The 25,414-nt window shown below is 39.5% G+C and overlaps 1 protein-coding gene across 3 annotated transcripts in view; it reads right to left on the bottom strand.

Moving 5' to 3' along the window:
• Positions 1 to 25,414, bottom strand: part of rabgap1 (RAB GTPase activating protein 1) — a 76,650-nt gene that overhangs the window by 40,413 nt on the left and 10,823 nt on the right. The window contains exons 2-14 of one of the 3 annotated variants that reach the window (XM_085279257.1): positions 21,582 to 21,817; positions 19,292 to 19,321; positions 17,988 to 18,249; positions 17,463 to 17,676; positions 17,163 to 17,337; positions 14,357 to 14,517; positions 13,305 to 13,415; positions 12,420 to 12,486; positions 12,231 to 12,333; positions 11,737 to 11,906; positions 11,227 to 11,395; positions 9,091 to 9,184; positions 7,480 to 7,630 (exon numbers count right to left, since the gene is read on the bottom strand). In XM_085279257.1, coding sequence (XP_085135383.1) covers positions 7,480 to 7,630; positions 9,091 to 9,184; positions 11,227 to 11,395; positions 11,737 to 11,906; positions 12,231 to 12,333; positions 12,420 to 12,486; positions 13,305 to 13,415; positions 14,357 to 14,517; positions 17,163 to 17,337; positions 17,463 to 17,676; positions 17,988 to 18,249; positions 19,292 to 19,321; positions 21,582 to 21,734 — 1,860 coding nt within the window. In that variant the 5' untranslated portion in view covers positions 21,735 to 21,817. The remainder of the gene's footprint in view (positions 1 to 7,479; positions 7,631 to 9,090; positions 9,185 to 11,226; positions 11,396 to 11,736; positions 11,907 to 12,230; positions 12,334 to 12,419; positions 12,487 to 13,304; positions 13,416 to 14,356; positions 14,518 to 17,162; positions 17,338 to 17,462; positions 17,677 to 17,987; positions 18,250 to 19,291; positions 19,322 to 21,581; positions 21,818 to 25,414) is intronic. The other 2 variants (XM_085279258.1, XM_085279259.1) reach the window with 2 other exon arrangements.

The following is a 25,414-nucleotide window of genomic DNA, read 5'->3' as shown; positions in this document are numbered from 1 at the left end:
ACTGTCTAAAATACTGTCAAGGTTTCAGAGACTCTATTCTGCTCTAAAAAGTTTCAAGACATCCAACAGTTTATGTCATCAATGCAACTTATCAGTTTATGAACAGAGGTAAGATCATCATGTTTGTGATCTGCATAAGGATGATTGGCTATACTATGATTGTTTAATTTCAAGAGTCAATCATTATCTGTGGCTATTAAGGCAGGGAGGAAGCGAAGGAAGTACTAAACATCTACACTGCTACATGGCACCAACTTAATTTCTCATGACATTCTCAGGTTGGTTTAATACCTTCCATATTTCTGAATGTTTGCACTTTTAGTAAAACTTTGTCAGTGAACTTGTTTGTGTCCTGATTCTGTATACATGAGCAGCGAGTTATTTTAAACCACATAATGTGAGGATTAAATTGAATTACTCAATATAGAGCACTAAATTTAGCAGCTTCATTAGGTAGTAATTACTGTCATATCTAGCCCAGCACTGTCAACATCCTACTCCTAATGACTGTCTGAAGACTGCAGAGTGTGCCTCGTGGTGGGCAATTTGGTGTAGCGTGATGGAGACCCAAACATACCCACACAGTCACACACACGCACACCAGCCTGCACCTTTCTCCCCCGCAATCCAGACACACTCCCATGCTTTCACGCACCTCTTCTGCTCAACACACGAGGAGCTAAAAATAGACGACAGTAGGACTAAGGGGCTGGAAGGAGGAGTGGAAGGGGAGGAAAAATGAGCATGGAAGTCAAAAGAAAAACAAAGCTTAATAAAGAGAGAGGAGGACGAGCTGGAGGAGAAAGATACGCAAAGCAGCAAGAAGCTAAGAGCTAAAATATGAGTACAGTGTGCTGTCCCGTGGTCTGCAAGCTCTGCACATGTTAGCCCTGTTAGCCGTCCATATGATGCTTCCCTGCTTAGCATCCGCTCAAGGTCAGGTGTTCAGCAGCTGACACACACCTGACAACAATAAAACACCAAAAAACTGCAGTACAGTCTGATACCTAAGGCCAGGGAAGGAAAAAATGGACAACAACAACAATCAACAATGATAAAAACGATAAAGAACACATTACTGATAGTATACTTTGCTTAGATGATCTCGTAATCATTTGTATTTGTTTGTATTGCAGGGTTTTCCTTCATATAGGAATTTTCCCACTTATAAATCATGATGAAGGAAAAAAACAACTGAAACAAATAGAGACCACACAACAATCAGCAATCCAAACTCAATATAAAATCCATCTTTACCCTGTTCTTTGTCCTCATCATTTCAGCAGGTGTTTGTGGGGGTCCAGTAAGTGCATTTCACTATTCTCAATGGTAGATTTTTAAAACCAACGGGGTTCGCATTAAATCTAAAAAAAAACAGTGCAGTCTGTCCAGATCAATTTGGCTGTCAACATTAAGCACCTCCAGCATCCAAAAAAAAAACAAAAACCAAAAACCCAAAACCAAAAAAACCAAGTTTTCCAGCCTCAGGTCATTCACTTGGCTCCCAGTCCAGACGTTTTTGCTGTAAAGCTTTCCTTGTGACACCCATTCAGAGCAGTCCCTTATCATCCTTCTCATCTCTGCTGCCCTGCCTCTCCAGGTTACAAAGAAACTCAGACTTACCATTAACTGCTTTGAGTATGATACCAATTTCTCCACTTTTATCGACCCCTGGGCTCTATTCTACGTTTTTGATGTAGTTGTTAACTCACTGAGCTACACTGTTAGCACCAGTGTTGGTCAAGTTACTTGAAAAAAGTAATCAGTAACTAATTACTGATTACTTCCCAAAAAAAGTAATCCCGTTACTTTACTGATTACTTATTTTCAAAAGTATTTAATTACTTAGTTACTTTTTAAAAACACGATTTACAACCTGTATAGGTGATAAAGCGATTCTCAGCCCAATTCTACTTTTTCTGCATAATCCATCATACAAAATGTAATCAAATGGAAAAGTCTCTTTTTAAAACTTGTTTTATTAGTTTTAATCTTTTAACTTTATGCATCAAGCAAAAATTAAATTATATGCAACATTCTCTGACTGGAAGAAATTAGTTTAACATTTAAACCTATTTTCTGCACATTCCAGCACATGAAATAAAATATTTTTTGTTTTTACACTCAGTCTTTCAAATAGATGCAAGTAAAACACAGCAGAAAATAAATAAAATCAAAGACTCAGCGGTCCTTTTGCTCTATTTTCACCTGTAAAGTAGGAGTGGGGTAGGTGGAGGTTTACCCTGGTGCAGGTGTGCTGCGGTCAGTTAAAGAATCCGCTAGTTTCTGTGTGAATTTCCCATTACGTCGTAGCGCACTCGGCGCTTGTTTTGGGGGGGGGGGTTCGGTGTAAAAATAAGTTTTCTTCCCACGCACAACGGACACTAATGTTTTTGTCACTTTTTATGGAATCAAACTTAAAGTAAGGTCAGTACTTCCACGCTTTAAACGCTGCACGCTCATACTCTCTCCCACAATCGATATATGATCCATTGTTGATCTCTGGTTAGCACCCAAGTTTGTTAGGTTTAACTACTTCATCGTTTTGTTTTGTTTTTTTCTTTCTTCTTGCTCATCTTGCCATGAGCCATTCCATACCAGACAAAACCCAGTATTGCTGTAGGAAGCTCGAGTTAATTGTGAAATTAACAGGTAATCATGCTAGTGCTTAGGGCAGCTTATTTCTTTAAAAGAAAGACCACCACTGCCATAGTCTTTGCTGGTAAGCACTTGTGTAGCCAGTAGATTTCAAGGCCAAGATGTTCATTTTTGTCCACTAGTCATTGTTCAGGAATCCAGATACATTAAACAGAAAAAACAAATAAAATCTAAATCGACAAGCTAAGGGTTTCAAGATTTCATTTCAGCAGATTTGGTATTTGGTATTTATTTATTTATTGTCATTGTCAAGAACAATGAAATTGCGTTTGGGGCTTCCATACAACCCCAAAAAAAGAAGAAAATAATAAATACCCCTTAAAACCCAAGTGTACATATTTAACCCAGTGTGACTCCAATGCAATAAGACAATCCTTAGCAAGCCCAGCTTTTTGTAATCTCTGCACAGAATCTTCACCTACACGTAGCCAAAGCCTGCTCAAACATGACTGGCCAACAGCACTAGGAATATAAACTGACTAGAGACAAAAAGTTTCTGGTACCAAACATTGTGAGCTGTGATACATATTCATATGCAAAATCTGTTTACAGAGATTATCTAACTATCTAACCAAAAGGTGTCCAAAGGGAAAAGAGCTAACTGATAAAAGCACAAGGCAAGAGAAGAATATCTACACATTAGTGCAAAAACAAAAATAGATTCAACAAAAACCAGAACAGCACTGAAATGCTTTAATCTGACTTTCTTAACCTTCTGGGATTGGCTATGTAAGTATTTCAGTTTCTGCCTTCAAGAAGTCTGAACAGCATAAACCTATGGCACGGATGTGTATACAGTCACACAGAAAAAAGGAGAAAGATATGCTAGGATGACAAGACAGCAGGAGAGGAAAGAGAAAAAGGCATGATGACAATGTGATGAATCACAAACGAGCACCCAGACAAAGAAAAGCAATGAGATGCACGACTTGACATGAACAGAAATGGGCGCAGGTAGAAGCCAGAGAGTGTCAGAGTCAGGTGTAAACAAATACAAATAATTATAAAGACACAAAGACAAAGAGGCAGGGAGACAGGTCATTATGTGGGTCAAGCAGACACATTCAGGCAGACAGGTAGTTAGAAGTGATTGCTTGGCTCCCCACAGGAGGCTGGTGCGGCAGGTCTGAGGATCACTTTGAGTCTACACTGCACACATAATTGTGTCACACAAAGTGTGCCCTTTTGCTTGGAGCAAACTTTCAACTATTTTGCCCACCTAGCCTAGGCAAATGAGACTGAAACATGCTTAAATACAATCCAGTAACACCATTATGAACCATGCATGCACTAGTCATATATGCTGGGCAGCCACTTTGTTGGCACATGTACACGGCTAAAAATGCTAACGCAAGCAAAGTTATGCCTATTTCTCTTTACGACCTTTCCTCCAAATTCCATTCACAACAACATAATAAACTGCTACTTATAACCCATTTAGTCAACGTATCTGCTTGTGCTGCATTCCAATTTATTGTTGCAATATTAAATAGTTTCTTGCGATCTAAAATAAACAAATACTTATAACTTATGTTATCCCTTGTTGTGATCTGATGTCCACATTACTGTTATCAAGATAAATAGTCTTTGAAAAAAATGCTAAAACCACTATTTCACTATTTAAACTGAAATAGATTATTTACCATAAGGTCTTTTACTTACTATATGAAATGAAAAATACAATAAAAACACGTCACGCTATAATACGGTGACACTGTTTCTGTGACGCGCTGTAACAACAACTCGTTGTCTGCCAGTATACGTCACGTTGCCTTTCGTAACATCCTCCTGATTAAAATCATCTGCCAGTGAACCTGAGTGCTGCTAAACCCAATTATTTGTTTTCCAAACGTAGTTAACTCCATCAGTGATTGGATTCTACTCACTATAATTTATGGAACTAATGCAAAATATGATGAGTTTATTGGGCCCTTGTGGAGTGCTAACCAACCCTCATATGGAGGAAATTCATTGGACCTCATTGTGAAAGTAACAGGGTAAATTTCTAACTATAATTTCTCCTTCCGTCAATACCCCGCTTTCAGTTAACGTGGATGAACACCAAGTACAGATAGGGTTAGAGAACAAAAGATGGAACCAGCAAGGACACGCAACAAAGCACAAAGAGATACACATAAACATAGGCTGGAAAGTGAACACACTGAGAAAATTAAGAGCTGGCACATAGTATGTGTAAATGTCAAATCATGTGCCAAAAAAAGGCAAAGAATAAATGAGCCTCAGCAGTACATAAGAGAATAAGAAAATTAACACAATGGGAACAATAAGTCCTTCCTAATTTTTACATACTATATTTAGAGTCCCATTATGCAGCACATTTCAAAACCTGCATATTTTTTATATTATATTAATAACAATGTATTTTCTTTTTTAAGCTATCTATAATCTTTCCATTCTTAAACTGTTCTTGTCTAATTCACTGAGTTTTAACAAGTCTAAATAAAATATAAATCCTCTGCATGTGTTTCCCTCCCTTTCAGTGGGCTCCAGTACAATCCTGGAATGCTGTCCTGCTTGTGTAATGAATTCCCACCCAACATCCAGTCCAAAAGCTATCAATATGTTGGCACAAGGATCCGTTGCTCAGATTCCACTCATGCCATTCATTTTAACGGAACTACAGCATGGCTAATGCATTATTTTGCAAGAGCTCTTTTTGAGCAGGCACTCTTTTCCAACTATTTACCTAGCAAGTGCAGGAACACAGAAAATGCTTACAGGCAACACTAGAGATAATAGAAAGGGAAAAGGTGGGTGACAAAAAAGAAGGTCAGAGGGGAAAAGAGGAAGGCAGGGAAGGGCAAGGTTAACATCTTGTCACCACCTGAGACCAAGTTTGCTGCCCTGCAGGTCCTTGCCTTTATATAAGAACAGCAGACAGAGTTGTGGTCAAAAAATAATAAATAAAATTACATAAGCTAATACACTGCTCTCAGCGCACAAGAAGGGTAGTCATGTACAAATAAGGCCACTTAAAAATGCCACCCCCACCCAGCTAATAGGTTCTAGGAGTACCCCCCACCCCCTTCTCCTGGGGTGCATCTGCTTTCCAGTATTCCTGTGTTCGTTTATCTCAGAAGTCAGAGGTGGGAGTGATATCACTCCCAAGTTGAGCATATTCCAGCCGTAAAGTCGATAAAAGCAAGGCGAAAATTGGATTTCTTTTGCTCCTTATCAAGTTAGAGACATTCATGCATGACTAGCAATAGAGCACAGTGCTTATTTTTTTGCACCACTGCAGCATGCTGACAGACAGAGCCTGCTCAATGCTCTGTGTGTGGTTTATTTAGCCAGTGACGGATAGACAACAAAGGCAGCACAGACTACAAGTTTTACAGTTTTACTATCGTTTACATGAGCAGCCGCCATATTGGATTGTTAAGCATTGCTAAGTCAGGACTGGTGGGACTGCTCTGACTTTTCAAGTTGGAAGTCAAACTTGAGGGGGCTTTCCAGTTAAGAATTCCATCTGGAAACTCTGAAATACTGACTTCCAAGTTCAGTTGCAATTTTTTGGTACAAACCTTTTGTTATTTCTTGCTGAACCCCTCATTTCTTTATATTTTGCTTTCAAGGAGCCAGACTTTCTTCTAATTTTCTTTGAAGGTGGTGTTGAGCACAAGTTCTCAAGGCTTTTTTAAGGACTTTCAAAGTTTTGTTTGGACAATGGCTATTTTTTCCACTAGTTTTCAGACTAGTACTTGTACCTGATCATTTTACCATGATTTCTTTTTGTGGGGCTCAGGGGGTAGAGCAGGTTGTCGGAAGGTCTGTGGTTCACTTCCCGGTTCCTGTAGTGTGCATTAACCCCAAAACTCAAGTTTGATCAGAATGATTGTGCGTGTGTGACGCTAGACAAGACACAAGTCACCCCTGAAGCTTCCACACAAGCTCACACAGATGGACTACCACAAACACATCATGGTGCTCTGACAACCTGAAACTTAAATGCAAGCTGAATATATATATCAGAGCAGATGTCCAGATCTACACACTAGCAGAAGTCCTAAAAACTCAAATAAAAAGCTCGCAAATCAAACAGTCTATGTCGTTTAATATAATACATTTCTGGCTGTATATAGGCACAAAACATAATCATGTTTTCCTCGTCTTAATGTTTTTGATCTTTTCAGTCATTTTTGAAAACAACACAGCTAATATCTTAAAGGATTATTCCCTTTTCAAAATGACTGATATGTAGTTACAGGCTCTAGACACTATGCTTCTCTGTTACTGAAGGCATCTAATGGGGCCATTAACAAACCACTAATTTGTTCTGAAAAAAGATAGGTGTGTACACACACATAACACAGAGTGTTATCATCTTGTGCGATCTACATGGCAACAGTGGTTATTATCACAAGTTTGAAGCACATGAGAGAAAAACTTATGACACAAGGCCACTGCTGGCCTCTGGGGTGTACTTTGAGTTGCTAAAATTTAACCAGGACTGAAGCAAAAAAGAAGAAAACAGTAACACATATTGTCTGGAAGTACAAACCAAAACCAAAAAAACACATAACGTCTATGAACTAAATGTTTCCGATCTGAAGATATAATCTCTTGTATTGCATTATGAAATCTAAAGTGACACCAATGAAAGGACAAAACTGTTAAAAGTTAACAGTCTATCTCAGTAACTGTATAAGAAATCCTCAGAGGGGATATCTCACTGATGAGCCAAAATAATACAGGTGCTTCAGACTGAGTGACTGTGTTTAAGGACTGCTTTTCTAATCACTGAACAACCTGAACTGAAAGTGTTTTCTACTCATCAGTAATATGTTTGCGAGGCATTACCTTTGTAATGAGTGTGCGGTACTCTTCTACCAGGTGGTCATTGTTATGACAGCCTGCCAGGAGCTGCCAAACCTCCCCACGGAGTGCCTCAGGAATGCCGCTCCGCACCAAAGCTGGCAGCTGTCTGGGACGCACTGATAAGTTCATGTGCCTACAATGGGGAAAGAAAAGATCAGTTTACCAAATATATACTAAAATAAAATGATGTTTATTTAATTATAATGTTTTTAATGAGCCATTATCATCCCTATTGATGACTGGCAGAGCCAAGACCAAGATGACAAGTGGGGCTTGATACCACAAGAAAAATGATTTATATGCAATCACACCTCGCCTAATCAATCAATACACTCGACCAAGAACTCAACAATCACTCTTTCAGAATGCAACATATGAGCACCTTTTGTACAGCAAACGCATGACAACTTATTTATCTATTAAATTTTTTTGTAATGTGTTTTATTTTATCCCCATCTTACTTTCAGCAGCAACAAAACAACAGCTAATAAAAAGCAATAGCCCAACAGGAAAAAGCAAGAAAAACACATAAAAACTAATTTCAATGTTTTCTTTCCTTCTTTCCTTTCACTTTTAAATCTTAAGCCTGCTGAGAGTGTTATACCCTGCACGCAGATTTAAATGAACTCAGGGATCTGCAAGCCCATTAGTGTTAAGAGATACAGAGGAGAGGTAGACACGCGCGCACATGCACACGCAAAAGAAGGAGAAGGCAAACTGGAGGTACCTTGGCACTAACTATCGCCTGACTGAAGCAGACAGAAAAATCCCTGAATCTCTCACCCCCCCCCCCCCCCCCCTTTTCTTAATTCATGCCCCCTCTATTTTTCTGGGTTTGTTTTGTTTATCTGTCCCGGGCGTCAGGTTATGCAATACGTGGCATTTCTACCGAGACCAAGATGGGAAACTGCGTACATGTGTGTGCATGCATGTGAGAGTGCATGTGATGTAAGTAATGCCAGGCCTGGTCCTCAGGGCATAAGATTGTAAAGGGCTTTCTGTGATTTGCTTCTCTGTGCCCCATTCAACAATGCCACAATACATACACACAAAAAAATCACAGAAGCACACAAAGAAAGCCTAGTGTTATGACTTGCTAGTCTTATGATTCCTTTCTTTATTTAGCCATTGTTATTATTAGCAAAGAGAGATAAACATTAAAAAAAAAAAAAGAAAGAATTAATCGCTTTAATGATCATATCATCATTGGGTCCTTCTCTGAAGGTGTTTTAAAAGCCAAATCTAGTACAATAGGATAACATCATCATACTATGTATATACTGTAACAATTTAAAGTATATTTCAGCGTTGCACTGAAAAACAAACAACAACAGACAGGGACAAAGACAGCTGAATATTAGAGCTTGTTTGCGTGTTAATTTACAGCTAATTAAAGCTCGTGCAGTTTCTATTCTGCTCATCACAAGCTTTTGATTAAAAACTAATTCCACACTGGAAGAAGGAAATCATCTTAATAAGCTGCTTATCAACAACTGCTACCTGCTGTTCTTTCCTTCACATGGATTACACTGCATCTGTGTACAATGACTTCAATGGCGACGGAAGTGGAGCACGAAGAGGAAAACACCTTACCACTTGGATAACAAATCTCCCCACGTCTCCAGGATCTTCTCTGCACACTCCTTTGAAACATCACCGGAACCGCTAAGTAAGGGCTCGTCATTATCTGTGAAGAGGGGCGGGGGGCAATCAATTTTTTTCAAAGCAACAATCCATGACCATACCTTTTTAAACATTTAACTCTGTCAACAGTTAATCTTTACTCCTGCATGTACAAATGAAATCATAAAAAAACAAACAGCAAAAATTTGATATTTGTTTAAACCCTACTTTGATGTTAATATGCAGCAACTGAGAAATGGGATGTGCTCATTTTAAACTTAATCTCAGTAAGACTGTTCATAAAAAAATAAAAAAATAAATAAATGGGGATGCATGCATTTTACCACTCGTTGCATCATCTCTTCTTTTAAAAGGCAGTTTGATGAACAATGCATAATGTTCCCCATTCTTACTAAGTGTATGACTTCAGTGGCTCAACACTTCAGAGCCTCCTTTTTCAACTTTTCTTTGAGTAATGATGTCAAAAAAGGTTTCTATGTGTGACAGATCTGGACTGCATGCAGATCAGTTTATCACCAGATGGGAGCACATGTTACTCCAAACCTGTACGTTTAGTTCAACATTAATGGTACCATAACAGAGGCTACCCTTAGTACTGTGTGCTAATAACAAGGCAAAAGATCCCTCTCCTCTTTAGTTTGGAGGAAAATGTGTCCACGACTGCCAAGAAGTATTTCAAATTTTGACATGATAGACAATTTTTCACTTTGCAAAACTGCATATTGCAGTAAACAAGGCCCAAAGAAAGCAGCAGCAGTATTTTAACTAAGATGTTACTTTTACAATATTTTTGCAACATGTAGCTGGTATCAAGATCAAAAAAAGGATAAATTGAAAAATGTAACAAATGAACCAGTGCTAAGTTGTGTTAATGAGCTTTTTCAAGATTGCACCAAAACGTGTATAGCTTCTAAACAAAAAGCACTTTGTTTAAAAGGGTAAATGTTACAATTATGTCTCCTTCGCAATCACTATTTCAAGGGGCCACGCCTTTGCTGTTTTGGTACAATAGGACTAGTAATAGGAATGATCTCCCAAGGACCTTAGACAAGAATCAACTATGGCTGTCTTTAAATTTAAGCTGAAGACACAAAATTCTTGTCAAACTTTTGGAAACTGCTAACCTCTGGCAGGGATGGGTACCAGTATGGCACCGGTTCTGACATAAACGGTAGTAACCAGACCGAAAAGTAGCGCACATGTCGGTGCTTTATTTTCCTGAGATGTCTTACACTTTGGATTCTAGCCAATCATTTTACCTTCCCAAGGATAGTAGGCGGGCCCAGGTACGTACGTTCTTTTAGAGCAGAGCTACAGATTAAAAATGCCCAAGGCGAAGCGGTCAAAAGCGGGGGGTTTTTTAAAGCAGAGAAATGCACCGTATTTGATAGCTTTCTGCAAGACCTCACGCTGTGCACATCTACTGCGGGTGTGGTGCCTGTTATCGGACCCGGAGTTAGCAACATCCCCCAAAAACACGAAGAGGAGAGTCCTGGCCCCTAGCCCTGCCAGTGTAGCAGAAATGATGACGGATGATGATGCAGCAGCAGCTGTTCTTCTCTGCGTGAGTAGTTTGATGTTGTTCGTGTGTAATTTATGTTGAGTAGGCTAACCACGTTATTACATTAATGCATGTAAGGTGAACTAGCAAACACCTCGTAGTTACATGCGGCTGTCTTCTTGTTTGATGGCAGATACTCCCTTCACCCTGGCCAAAAAGGCTAAAATGACCAAAGAAAAAGTGGAAAACAGCTGAACATGAGAGGTTTTGGACAAAGTTTGTGTTCTCCATTCTTTAAGCACCGGTTTGAGCACCGTTTAAGCACCGGCACCGTTTCAAAAGTACCGGTTTGGCACCGGTATCGGATAAAACCTAGACGATACCCATCCCTAATCTCTGGACATTTGGTTGAAACACGGGTTGTTGCTGTGTTGTTTTATGTAAATTTGAGGAACCCCTCTTTTAGCTATTTTTGAATTGTAAAGCATTTTCAATGTGCTGTATAAATAAAATGTACTTACTTTTAGACTACAAAAGTGAATAACAAAAAAGTAGCTGAAAAAGTACGGCAGCATTACAAGTACCTTCCTCTTCATCGTCCTCGGGTGGGGAAGGGACCATCCCGCCAGGCCCAGTTGGCAGGATACTGGGACTGGCTGTGGTCTTCCTTTTTTCTCTCTCGGTTTCACTTTCCAAACTCACCACCTCATACAGTGTGTCAGAGGCAGGGCTCTTACGCTCTTTACGCTCCATCTGAAAAGAGAAGATGTGTTTGACCACAGGAAAAAGTCCTAAGGTTTACCTTTCCCTTAAATCCAAACGTCTGACTCTAACAACTATCATTAACAAATTAAAACTTTCACAAAAAGTTTTCAAGGGCGTATGTGTGAGTTTTCAACATGGAGTAAAAATGTGAGGATATCATCCCCTGAATAGCTGATAAAACATTTGTTACTTCTTTTCTTTGTTCATATACCACTTAGTAAAAGGCACAAAATATTGCATTCTACCACTGCAGGTCACAGCTAATATCTGGTCACAGAGACCATCGGCTGAATTAATTTAAATGCAGATTGCTTCATGATTTGACAAACCTGTCGCAGTTTAAGGTAGAAAGTCTCGGTGTAGCTGCGCTTGCTGAAGGGCCAGAACAGCCTGTCGTTTGGGGAGCACACTCTGACCCTCGTCTCCAGAAGAAAACGAACGGGCTCTTCCACCTCTGTAATCACCAGGTCCACTGCTGTTGTCATGTACATGAATTTATCTGAAGGGGGGAAAAAAAGACAGAAGTTACAATATTATCTGTACTTACTGACCGAATTTTCCATCTACAAGTAATTAATATATTAAAAACAACTGTTATCGTTATCATTCCTTTTTACAATGTCCATTTATTATATCCTTTATTTCTCTACAGCTTGGCTTGGGCAAAGTTCTGTTAATAACCACCACACTCAAATACTTCTGTCACATACTGCCGTGAAATATGAGTGAATAACCAGCCAGCAATCCAATAAACTAAGGAAATAATCACTAATGAAAACTATTTATGTCTTATACAAATCTTAAATTGATTCTTGGCTCCTACCTTTAGGCGTTTCCTCATTCACAGCCTGGAACTGAGGCGTGTTGGGGTTCCAACTTCCTGTGATGATGTAAGACTTCCCGTCTGAGCTCTTTCCCATTGACTCCTGAGGAGGTACAAGTCTCAAGAAGTTAGCAAACACAGAACAACAAACGCATAGATACACATAGAAAAGTGAAAAAAGGGGCCCACCAGGTCTAGCAAGTGCATGTCACTGTTCTTCACATTTTTCCCAGGGCTGAGCAGGAGTCCAAAACACCTAAGGAAAGCACATATAGAGAAAGAAAAATGTGCTAGGAATATGATTACATAAGGGGGAAAGAAACGCGAGGCATACGACTATGAATCTCTCAAAAAAAAATAAAATAAAAAAATCGTTAAAAAAAAAAAAAGGTCACACATGTTACCAATAATAGCTTCCTGAAATGATCCTCTAACACAGACCAGAGCACGGAGAACGTTAAACACTCCACTAAAATCGTCACCTTCTCTAGGTTCACAAATCAAGAACAAATCATGGCGAGGATGAAAGTCTGCAAAAAAGGTAAAGAAATGTTTAAATTTCCACTGATTTATTAAAGTGTGGAAAATGAGACTAACCTCGATCACCACCTAACAACGGTTCTTGACATGGACTGACATACGGATGTGAAGGTGTTTATTACAGAGTGACTTACTTCTTAAGAATGTCTGGTCAACTTTATGGACATTTATGGCCGTTTACATGAACTTAGATTGTTTCCACATTCTTTTATCAAGTTAAGAGCCACCTCGTGTGGTTTTTTCTCCTCTTTTCTTTCTTCTTTCTTTTTTTTAAAATAACTCATCTGAAACCACTCCACTTCTCTCAGTTAATTAGAAACAACTTAAAAAGAACTCTGAACAAAAAGACCTTCAATGCCTCTGAGCACGACCATCATTTATGAGAAATTTAGACATATTTGATCACTGCATGAAACTAAAATTCACAAAAACACTTAATCATGAGGACTCCAGGGCACTGCTTAGTAAAATGCTGACCTATATTCTGAAGATGTGTGTGCATGAGAGTATAAGTGTTTTAACTCTTTATCTTACCTCTCAATAGCCAGTTCTTTATTTGAGGTTTGCTGAACATAGATGACAATTTTCTTGTCCAGTCCTGCACGCAGCTTGAAGCTTTGCTTGTCCTTGTCTTTTGCCACAGCGCTGGAAAGAGAAGAAATATTTTTACAGTCTAATTAGAGTGTCTACATGCTGGAATTTCTCACTTTTCATCCCAACCAACCCCTCCCCCCCCCCCCCCCCCCCCCCCCCACTAAAAAAAACCAAAACAGAAGCCCCACTATCATCAATTTATATTGTAAATCTGCTGTATGACTTCAGATTGATGGGATTATTTACACTGTAGAGAAGGAAAAACTATTTCAAAATGTGAAATGTTATTGTTACAGAATATATGTCAACATTTAAAGTGTCTTCAGAGGCTTGCTAATTTAATTTTATCAAAGAAAAAACAAAAGCAGGCCATGAGTTCCTGCATGTAGAAGCCGCTTGCTTGGAAGTTGGAACACTAAAAATAACCCAATGCTAATAAGGAGGAAATACGAGTCGGCTAAAAATATCCACGGGCATATTTTTGCTTGTTTTATTTTGTTTTCCAAATAACCTGACCCTTTGGGCTGCTTGTCATCACATAGAAGTAAGTCGGGACTATGGGAAAATAAAATAAAAACAACCTGTGAAGAAGGATTGATGAAAAAAAAAAAAAAAAAACACAGGAACTTTGTTGTTATATCTTTTGGTAAAAAGTGTGTTTGATTGGTTAACATCAGAGACCAAAGAATACTTTTTTCTTTTTTTTAAATAAATCAGTGCAAAGTTCCTTTCATCATTTTTACCCAAACCAATTAGGGGATGCTTCCCCTCATGGGCAGCACCCATCCCAGAAAGGTTTGGGACTTTAGTAGTAAAAAACAACAACAACAAAAAAAAGTTGATTCTTAAAATTAAGGATGTATGCTCCCGTATTTATATGTGTAATATGTTGACTAAAACATTTTACACTCCAATAGACAGCTAAAATTGCACTTTTGAATTCAATGATGGATTAAAAATTAGAATGCATGATGAGTGAATGTGACTCCCACCTGAAAGTACCCTTGCCATCGTCCTCCCTAATCTCCAGGCTGACAGTAAATGTAAACAAGTCACTGTCAGGGGTGAGAGGGGGAGCCTGCTGAGACGACAGAACTGCCCTCTTAGCTGACCGCCGAAAGGCTGTGGCAAAGCTGTACAGTATCCTACTAACCTGCAGGAGCAAAGTAAATGCGCACAATGAATATCTATCCCAAAAGACAATATAAATTTAAAGGTCTTCTAACACAGACATATAATTTAAGAGTGTCAAAGAAAAAACACAGGCAAACTCAACAAAACATCGTATAAACACAAGATAACAGTTGCAAAGTAAAAAAACTGAAAGTGTTAAAGAGGAAGAATACTAACAAGCTAAAGCTTTCCAGCCAAATGATTTAGGTTTCCTGTGCTGTAACCATAGACAAGGATAGTGCAAGTGGTCGAAGTGGAATTTGTCTGGTCATAATTATGAGGAACAGAAGAGACCTTCAGCAGATTAACCATTTTGAATTGTATTTAATTTTGAACTTTGAGTGTGGGGGTGTTGTTCCTGCGTAACATAAAGCAAGCTGTACCAGAGGTTTGCCAAGTCTCAAGAGGAGCAAGAGCTAGAGACAGAGCTTGAGTCTGCCAAGTGTGAAAACACAAGGTGGTAATAATTTATTTACATCGTCTCCACTGAGGGGACTTTAAATGCACAGGTTTCACAGCGAGCAAAGTTTTTTTTTCTGTCCACTTACTACTAAAGAGACATATGTGGCTGATAATAAACAGAGCTATCCCCCCAACTAGAGGACCACTGCAGAGTGGTTTTGGATCATTTCTAATTCCGGTAAACAGCACCGCTCATGGGGGGGGTCAGTGACTAGAGGGGTGGGGTGGGGGAAAGTGCGGTTATCAATAAATAACAATGCTCTTCGGCTCTTTCACGAGACCAGAGTACAAAGCAGCTTCTAACCTCTGCTACAGAAAGTCTTTGTTTTATCTCTGGTACAGTACAGGGATGTTAGGAGATCGCAGGAGGTCTATTTATTGAGAAACAACACTGGACAGGATGTAAGAGATGGGGGATAAGTAGAGCTAGATGGGGGGGGGGGGGAATTACCCCCTGTATTGGTACATGTAATACAATGGGACTGTTGTTCTGTGCTGCTTAAAACTGATCAGCTGTCAACATCTTCATTTTTCACGAAGGAACTCTCTGTAGGCAGTTGTACGCCAGAACTAATCAGGGCAGGCAGAACTTAGTTTGATACAGAGTGCTTTTCAAATAGCCCACACAAGCCAAAATAGCATTAAGGTCTTATCAACTAATACCAGGTTTTCTCTGCAAAAGAGGCTGTCAAAAACAAAAGGGCAACTATTTCATCCTTTACTCCCAACAACTGGAGTTTCATTCAAAGAGTCCGTCCCTGATCTCAACTCAAACTTGTGAAATCGATTACATAAGAAGTTTGGATTTGATCCGTATCTAAAAAATGCAGCCTTTAAGGATCTGGTGCGTGTTAAATGTCTTGTTACACTGTTTTTATTTCCACCCGGGATGTTTTTTCACACTTGCCAGCTTTTTCTTTCTTCATGTACTTTCCGTGCACACGAAGCTTTGAGACATTCTTAAATGATGTCACGGTAAAAATCAGCTTCAGCTGCCAATTTGTGTTTCACTTGCATCAGCTTCTTAGGATCCTAGAATACTTCTGTAAAACCCATCTACTGGAGCTGAACTGATGTGAATTACATAGAAATAGATACACATCTCTGGATGAGAGAGGCAAGTTTTTGTCAACTGTTTATTGTGAAGTTGAAGCTGATGTGATGCATATGACAAGAGCAGCTTTCTCCCCAAACGAACGGGTAACCAATGGGCTGACTCGCTACAGTCTAATAATCTGAAAGGGAGGCCCAAAAAAGCAGGAGATGCTGTGGACTGGTTTGTTGCTATGGCACTTGAAGGAAGAGAAGGGTGGGTGCAAGATGAAGAGTGCCAAGAAGAGAACAGAGATGTCCAGAATATTTTTTAATTTGAGTGAGAGTATTTGCATCAGTGTTTTAGTGAGTATGTGTATTACAGATCGGAGTCTCGGAAACTGGATAACAGGATGAAGTGTCTGGGGGCTCACTGTGACACTGAAGGAGACGGCTTTCATGATGAAGAAATCAGGTCACTGAACACTGAAAGCAGAGCTTTAACCCAGTTTCATGAGCGGGTACCTTCTTCTCTTCCTTTACATTTCTGCTGAACCTACTGCATACACAGCATTACAATAATCGGCAGATACACCAATCATCTCATTACAGGCTAGGAAATTGTTTTGGGACATTTATGTGAATGTTAATTTAACACACATCACCAACCTAAGCCATGCTGCCTAAGAGCTGTGTCCTACCCCAGACTTCCTTCTTGAATTATCGCAATCATAAAAGGTTCAGAAAACTTGACTTTGACTGAATCCACAAACTCTCCACTGATTGAGTGCCCGTGGCCCACAAGACCCAAAGAAACCAACACCGGCGTCCTAATGCCACATCAGGTCACCCCCAGAGCTGCCGTGTCCACAACTCAAGTGTGTGCACATGTATTTGTACTTGAGGGGTGCAATAGTGTGAAAAGAAGAGACGGCAGTGCCATATATAAAATCAAGAAGCTTTCACTCCCCCTTTTGTTCACTAACTGAATAGCAACTACATTGCTTGCAAACTTTTTGGGGTTGGCTACTCTAGTTGTTGTTGTGACCTTAGCTTGGAAAAGAGTGCCTTATATATCACATAGTGGTATTAAGTTAGACAAAGACAGTTGCATAATCAGTGAATGCTTACCGCCTCTTGGATTTGGCAGCGAAAAACATGGATCCTGAAGATCTCAGCATTGTAGTGGCTCTCAGTGAAGGCAAAGCAGTCACTCTCCGGTGTGCCATCATGGCCTCGTACGCAGAACAAAATCTTATAGATCGGATAGTTGGCAATCTCAGTGTTGTTGTGTGGATCCAACAACCTGTTAAAACACCAATAAAATTACTGTTGTTTAAATTCTTAAAAGAAACAAGAGTGTACCAAGTTTGGACATCTGCACTAGAACTAATCCACACAACTGACCGAAAATCTATATTTTCGCCCTACCTGACAGTCCCTTCAGACACGCCTGGCACAGACAGTGTAACATCCAGGGGGAGTTGGCACTGCCCTCTGAGGATACTCATCATACGGAGGGCCTCTACCTCACTCCGGGGGGCATTGACTGAGGCACATCCTAGATATGTCAGCTGGCTGAACACGACGCTGTCCTCATCTGGGATGGGGCTGCCAGGACTACATTCTGATGATGATTCATCAGCTGCAGTTATGAGAAAAGACAGGCAGTGAAAGAAAGAAAAGGATAATATTATGACATCTATTATAATCTTTCAGCTGTACAGTTTCATGCGAGAGGAGGTTAGAAAGAAGGAATGGAAAAGTAAGAGAAGCTTAAGGAAAAAATATAACATCAATTGGCAAAATTCATGAAATTCAAGGAAACCAAGAACAAAATGACAACAGTCCTCATCCTTTAGGAAACAAAACGAATGAGGAAACAGGATGGTTTAAAACATGTGATGTAAAATTGTCGGTATAAATATGATTCAACTTCATCTCATCCTGACTTGCCTCTGTATGACCTCTCATTCAGCTCACTCTCTTGGGCTGTCTGAACAGGAAGCACCATTTCCAGCTTGGGTGGCGGTGGGGGTGCGCTCAGAGGGTCAGTGCCTGGGGCTACAGGTGACGCTGTGGTATAAAGGGCATGATCGCCCCTACCGAGATCATCCATCCTTGCTTCTGACGCAAGGCCAGCGTCAGCCATTGATGGGTCCATGAGGACATCTTCTAGCTCCCTTTGAAGCTGCTGCTCACTTCCATTGCCTACAATCTGATGCACACACATAGGTGCACACACACACACACACACACACACACACACACACACACACACACAGAAATAATCATGCACCCAACCACAAAAAAAGCACAAAACAAACAAACAATTTAACCAGAATTAAGAATTATTATTGAGTTTTGCAGTTTGCAGAAACATGCAGTTGCCTTGCCCATAACAGTGACATGGAAATGTATTTTGAGCGACTGCAGCGTGTTTAAGGTATGAATCACTTGTTTCAGTTTGGCCATTAAAGATGTATCTTAGGTATATTTCAATATTAGTACATTGTATTGAGATCACTTTGGGTGGACGTATCAAGACTTTAGAGTTATGCCAACACTGATTATAAATGAAAGTATCAACTGAAACCTTGAGCTTGGCCAAACAGCACAAAGTGAGGTAAATGCCTGTTCCCTGCCTGCTGCAGCAGCATCCAAAAGCTGTATAAGAAAAGGAGATCAGCCGGTAGGGGTCACTGTTGTATTGATCATTTAAGGATAACAAAAATGATGTAAAAATATAGAACATTTTTCCAAACAGATAGAGTAAAACCTAATTTATGTCTTTGGCAGAAAAGAATGAGGTCATTTGTCCATTGCTGCTGGACTTAATTATCTTAATATATTTGCAGGATGGATACTACCACTGCCAATTATCTTAGTGATACAGGACTATTAACATGATAAAAAAAAGAAAAAGCATTCTAAACAAGCGTAAGTGTGCTATCAATTCTATATTGACGTTCACACTTCTGACGTTTTGTAACTGTGTAGCTGTAGAGGGCCTTTACAGGAAGTGCTACAAGCCTGGGCGACTGTTGCATAACTACAGCCTACAGTCTAATTCTAACATCATCAAATCCAAAGTATTAAAGAGCTGAGGCCATCGCTGGACAGACGGCAAAATTACAGAAAGCACAAATAATCACAGACAGAATCACCACTGAATCACATCACAGGAAGAATAAGGTGAATAATATTCACAAGCAAGAGAGAAGCTGAGGAAAGGAAAGAGAGCGAGAGAAGAGACTGACCTTAAAGCTGACCCCTTCCTCAGAAATCACCTGCATAACAAACAACAAGTTTAGACACTGACTCCTCTGCTGACTGGATGGGCTGACTGGAGGGAGATGTGCACAAGAGTGTGTCGGCAAAAACCAAAACATGATGTCAGGATGACCGCGTGCCAGTGGATGGAGTGATTTCGCCATTACATTGTGAGAACAGAGGATGTGTGTCACGTTCTGCTTTTTAACCATCTGACAGCAGGCAGACGATGGCAAAATACGCAGCGCAAAAACTTGATTTTATTGTCCATAAAAAAAGAGCTGTGATGCTTTTACAGACACTGGTCTTATGAATGAAATATGAAAACTCAAAAGACAGAACACGACAGAAGGTCAAAGCAGAGCAACTTTCTAGCGAATGGATATTGAACATCTATGCTCTGCTGGCGCCATCTTCTGGGAACTTTACAGAATAACTTTTCTTTACAAACAAACAGGTATCGTACATGAGTGACATACAGTAATGAAAATAGTCCGAACGTGTGAGGCCGCTTCTTAAGGCAACTCAATAAAAAGAAACATGATAACAACTAAACTGAGAGACACGTGGACAAAATGCATCCTGTGAAGAGATCGAGCAGAAGAGGCGAAGAGAGGTAATCTGAACCCATTAGGGACACACACAGGATAGTGGCTGGCAGTCACAATTATTTCCTAGAAAGTCTTTATATTGTGAAAAGAGCTACGCCCGCATCACAAAGCACCGATATTTTCCCCAGCAATGGGTCAAAGCAAGGTTATATCACCACAATACCTGGATATCTTTCAAAGTTGAGCAGTGAATTCAACCATAGAAAACAAGCTGTAAGTCAGCCTCGCTATCGCACAATATCATATTACGCATTTAAACACAAGCACCTGACTGACACAGCAGTTGGGAAACGGTCTCCCAAAGTTAAATAGCATCCAACTTAATCACACTCAGTGGCAACAATATCTGGCGGTGGATGCATGAATGACATCCTTCATTTGCAGCCTAAACAGCACAGGGAAACTTAACCAGACAATTTACCCTCAGTTTATGTGGATGTGCACAAATCACCAAGGGCTTCGTCATTAAAAGTAGCAAATACAAACACCAACTATGACCAACTACGGCAAAAAAGGCAAAGTGAGAATGAGGAAGCAAAACAATAAATGCTGGTTTATGGTTAAGAGTGTGAAATTAACAAACCCTGCTAGATGTTAAAAAAAAAGAAAAAAAAGATGGTTGTTAGTAATGAAAACAGTATGTTAGCAACATGAATCTGTATAAACTGTAATTCCTAATTTGCTTTTTTATGAGTTCTATTTCTAACAAATAAATAAAGATGAATAAACATTGAGATGTTTTGATATATCATGGTCCATCAGATTTAATTAACACACAAGGTAATAATAGTCACACCATTTAGTGTGCTGGACATTCTCGTTTGGTTTCCTACTTTATACTGTACAGTTTATTCTACTTATCTGATCAGGCCATCTTAACTGTTATTATTAATGAGTCTATTCAAAGTAAAAACACCTCTGGAATTTAATGGTAAGGCCATATAAAAAAATCTATCTATTAAAAAATTAGCCTAATCTAAAACAAAGTTCCCACCTGACCCTCTGTGACCCTTATGCAGAACACGTTTCACCAATGTTTCTCCATTTTACATAACCTATGTGTTGTGTTAAAATAGGACTATATTAGCAAATGAATGACCCTCAAGAAATTGCAGCTGGAAGATGAGTGTGAATTCAGATAAAGAAAAAAAGTGTAAATAAAGACAGGACCTCTTATATCACGCACTCACTATGTTTTGATAAAGGTTTCTTCAGTAAAATTAAAAAAGAAAAACAAACACACACACACCTCGGGTGCCAATGCTTGTTTCTGCTACTCTATGTCGTAGACATAAATATGGTGCAGTTTTGCTGTTGAAACTACAACATACTCCGTCATCTTGATGCTCAAATGCTGGAAAAAACATGCATTAAATTTTTTTTGAACCCCTCTAACCACTTTGAGACCCTCTAACTTGTAATAAATGTTAGAAATATGAAAGTAAACTTGCAACTACTTATGTAAAATTGTAAATTTATCTTAAAAAAAAAAAAAAAAAAAAAAGCTGATTCCTGGGGTGTCAGGTGGAAGGCTTTTCATGGAAGTTTTTTAATGGGAAGACCCTTATGCCATTGTGCCTAAGTGACTATTAGTGCACCTAATCTCCAACAAGTCCCCCTTTTCTACCTTGCACTTCCATCCGTACCTACACCCAGCCAACCTTACCTTCAGTCCTGTCTTTTCGTCATCACTACCATTATTAGTAGAGGAGGGTGTCTCGTCCCCCAGCCGGGACACAAGGACAAAGTCCTCACTGTTGAGAGTGGACACTGAGTCTGAAGACACGCTAATCTTCCCCACCGAGCCCTTGTCATCCATGGCTGCCGCTGTTAAATTCAGCCACGCTGCTCATGAATGGAAGACGGAAGGCGGAAGTGGTGGGAGATGATGAGCAAAATCCCCTAGAAAAAAATAAATAAAAAGAAAGAAGCAGAAAACAGTCATGATGAGATGAGATCCATGAAAAGCATCTTATAGAAAGGCAAGTGGCTCTAAAAATGGTGAAAGTACTTGTGATTCACTTTTAGAGGTCTTTTGAACACCCCAAAGAAAGAGGTCATTACCCAGAGAAAGGCAAAAAAACAAAAGAGCGCAAAACGAAGCTTAGTTCAAGTGAAGGTGATAGACAAGAGAATAAAATGATGAAGCAATGAAACCAGAAAAATCAAAGAAAAAGCATCTGTGGGTCATTTAAAGCAATTTTATATGCTTCAGAAGAATAAAGTAGACTAGTTTGCAAAAACAGCTTGATTTTACATGCATTGCAAAGCTATGGTGATGCGAATGACAGTGAGGAAGTAAGGAAAAAGACAACTTTTTACAACCATCTATTTGACCCATGTTCCGTCTACAAAGTCTCAGCTGTGGTTTCACACTAATGAATCACAAGTTCACAAAAATACATTGAACAATGTAAAAGCACACACTAAATAATCTAACTGCAGTACATGCACTCCTAAATGCATCCCTGCAACACCAACCAGCCACCCCAACTGCAAATAACAACTTTTGACTCTGCTGGTAAATTACGACTGTGGGATGCCACTGTGTAGTTCACACTGAGATAAGAATTAGCATTAAGGTAGGGAAATCCAGGCAAAGCTCTATTATTAGTATTGAGGCATGAGGTAACTTCTAAACAAGAGAGGTGGCAGGAAACACCCATAAGCATTTCTGGCCGTTTCCTCTCGCTGCTCCTCCCTTTCCCTCTTTCACTTCTCTTTTTGCCTCATCACTCACCCTGCAATCTATTTTTCTCAGTGTCCACCTTTGCCCTTGCCCTTCTTGCTTTGGGGAAAAAAACCCACCCAAAGCAAGCAGGTTTAACAATGAGAAAGTATCAGGACAAAAGGTCAATCTGGATTATTAGAGATAACACAAACACAGTCACACTGACCCAAAATAAACGTCTATATTAGAGGTTACGTGATTTTGCTGGTGATATGATTGTTATTTTTAGGCTGCAATTTATTATTGACAGCTTAAGGTTTATCCTCTCGGTGTACGTCTCTGGATACTGTGGCTCTCGCTAAATTTTTAAAGGATAAACTACGGTTTCAAAGCAAATGAATTCATTTTCAAAATATAAAATTCAATTTCAATTCAGTGATGATCATTTTCAAACCAATAAATTGAATTTCAAATTAGGCTAATTCATATTCAGTTTGTAAAAGCATTTATTCAAGTTACAATTCAGATTCAATCCGAGCAATTTAACTTATTCAAATTCAGTTTCTGATGGCACAGATTTCTGCCCATACTAGCGTTTCACCTTTATTTGACTTGGAAAAATAATTTGTCGCTCTATTTAAAAAAAAAAAAAGTCCCTTGTAAAGATGCAACATTAATTCACTTACTATTAGAAGAAAACAGGAATAACCTCAGGTTTCCTTTCAGCACTCTAGCCAGGCTGAGAAAGAGTCCGAGCTTTGTTGAACTTAATTAGTAATGACTTCATGAATTTCTTCACAATTAAAATTTTCACCATTAGAGAAGAAAATTTTTCACAGCAGTCCCACAGATGTATCATTATGTACAGCACCTATAACACTGCTCTTATTTATTTTAAACTTTAACTCTCCAATTGATCTTTCAAAGTTAGCTTCAGTAAATACTTCCTCAAAACCATCAACCGTATTCACTTTATTATCTTTATCTTTATTCGCGGGTTATGTACCACAGGCCTTTAATGTGGCAGTAATTAAACCATTACTTAAAAAGCCTCTAGTTGACCCAGCTGTCTTAGCTAATTATAGGATAATCTTCAGTGTTCCTTTTCTTTCAAAAATTCTTGAAAGAGTAGTTGTAAGCAGCTAACTGATCACCTGTAGATGAATGGTTGATTTTAAGAATTTCAGGTTTCAGAGATCATCACAGTACACAAGCAACATTAGTGAAGGACTCGATACTGTAGACCACAATACTTTATTACAGAGATTCGGTATTAAAGATACTGCGCTACAGTGGTTTGAGTCATATTCTCACATTCTCTGACTTCAGAGCATGTTGATCAGCTCCTTTTTCTGAGCAAGAATCCTGACATTTCTTCACTGTCCAAATGTGTTTAACTTGTTTTTTGGCAGCAATAAACATGACAGTTTACTTATTTTAATTTAAGACATGTTTTATTTTAATTAAGTTCAAAACTTTTTTTATTTAATGTAAAATTATATTTTGTTTTAATTTACTTTCAAATTCTTCAGTTGCTGAAGGGGCTGCATAGTTTTCATAAATTGCATAGTTCAGAATAGCTATAATTGTACCAGATGGTTGCATTCAGTTAAGTTGGACTAGACTGTAATACAAACAGTTCAGTTTGTCAACAATAAAACTGACTGAAATGAGAGAAAGACTGAGTGTAAGACTTTGATATTAGATAAAATGAATATTGATAAAGTTTACCTTTATGTACAGAATTTGAATATCGCAAAATATTTTTAAAAATTGCAATAATATCGTATCGTGCGTTAAATATTGTGATAATATCGTATCGTGAGTTGTATGGTGATTCCCACCTCTAATAATTAACAACAATAGGTTAATTGTATAGGTTAATTATGGAGTTCCACAGGTCTCTGTGCTGGGACCAATACTTTTTAAGAGCTTCTCTTAGGCAGTATCATTCGAAGGAACATTTTCACAGCTATGCAGATGATGTCAGGCATGTGTAAAGGCATGTGTGGCGGAGTGTAGTCGGCAGTGCCACGGCAGGGAAGGCGGACACACCTGCACGGCATCACAATCCTGCCTCACCAGCTTAAAATTGGTGTAGGGTCCTGTGTTTGGTTGTTAGTGTGTTCAGCTGCAAGCTGGAAAGCTGCAGCAGTGTGTGTGTGTGACTGTGGACAGCAATCGAGAGTCAATAAAGAATGCTGGAAAGCATGTATGTCTCGTCGGGTCTGCCGTGGTTTGTCACAGTAGTGCCAAAACCCAGGATGGGAGGCATGACGGACCCACAACCAGGCCAGCAAGTGGATGAGCTGGCCCGAATGGTGGCCGAAATGGTGGGCACACAGTGGGAACAGGTGGTGGCATCACGCCGCCTGCAGGAAGAATCTGGCCGCTCGGGCCTGGTCCTGGCCGGCACCGCCGCCACTGCCACCAGCGTTCCCCAACGGTGTTAGTGTGGTCCTGGTTTGGTTGTTGTCAGTGTGTTCAGCTGCGAGCTGGAAAGCTGCAGCTGTGTGTGCGTGTGACTGTGAACAGCAACCGAGAGTCGATAAAAAATGCTGAAAAGCGTATGGATGCGTCGCCGGGTCTGCCGTGGTTTGTTACAGAATCTCTTACAGTTTTGTACAGCCGCTAGGACACATTTCTCAATACTTAGGTCACTTTTGCAAAACTCTTCACACAATTCTCCTAACTGACCTTCAGCTTGGCAAAGCAGTTCATTTCACATTCAAAATGCACTACAACTACCAAAACACTTTATTCAGGTCTCAAATAAACTCATTCTTCCAGAACACTAGCAAAGGTTGACAGTCGACAAACACACTTTG

Source organism: Mchenga conophoros, linkage group LG7 (genome assembly GCF_057382185.1).
Source record: "Mchenga conophoros isolate Kocher_MC1m ecotype Shallow Benthic linkage group LG7, M_conophoros_male_GT1.1, whole genome shotgun sequence".
Lineage (NCBI taxonomy): Eukaryota > Metazoa > Chordata > Actinopteri > Cichliformes > Cichlidae > Mchenga > Mchenga conophoros.
This window is presented reverse-complemented; position numbering and strand designations above follow the sequence as displayed.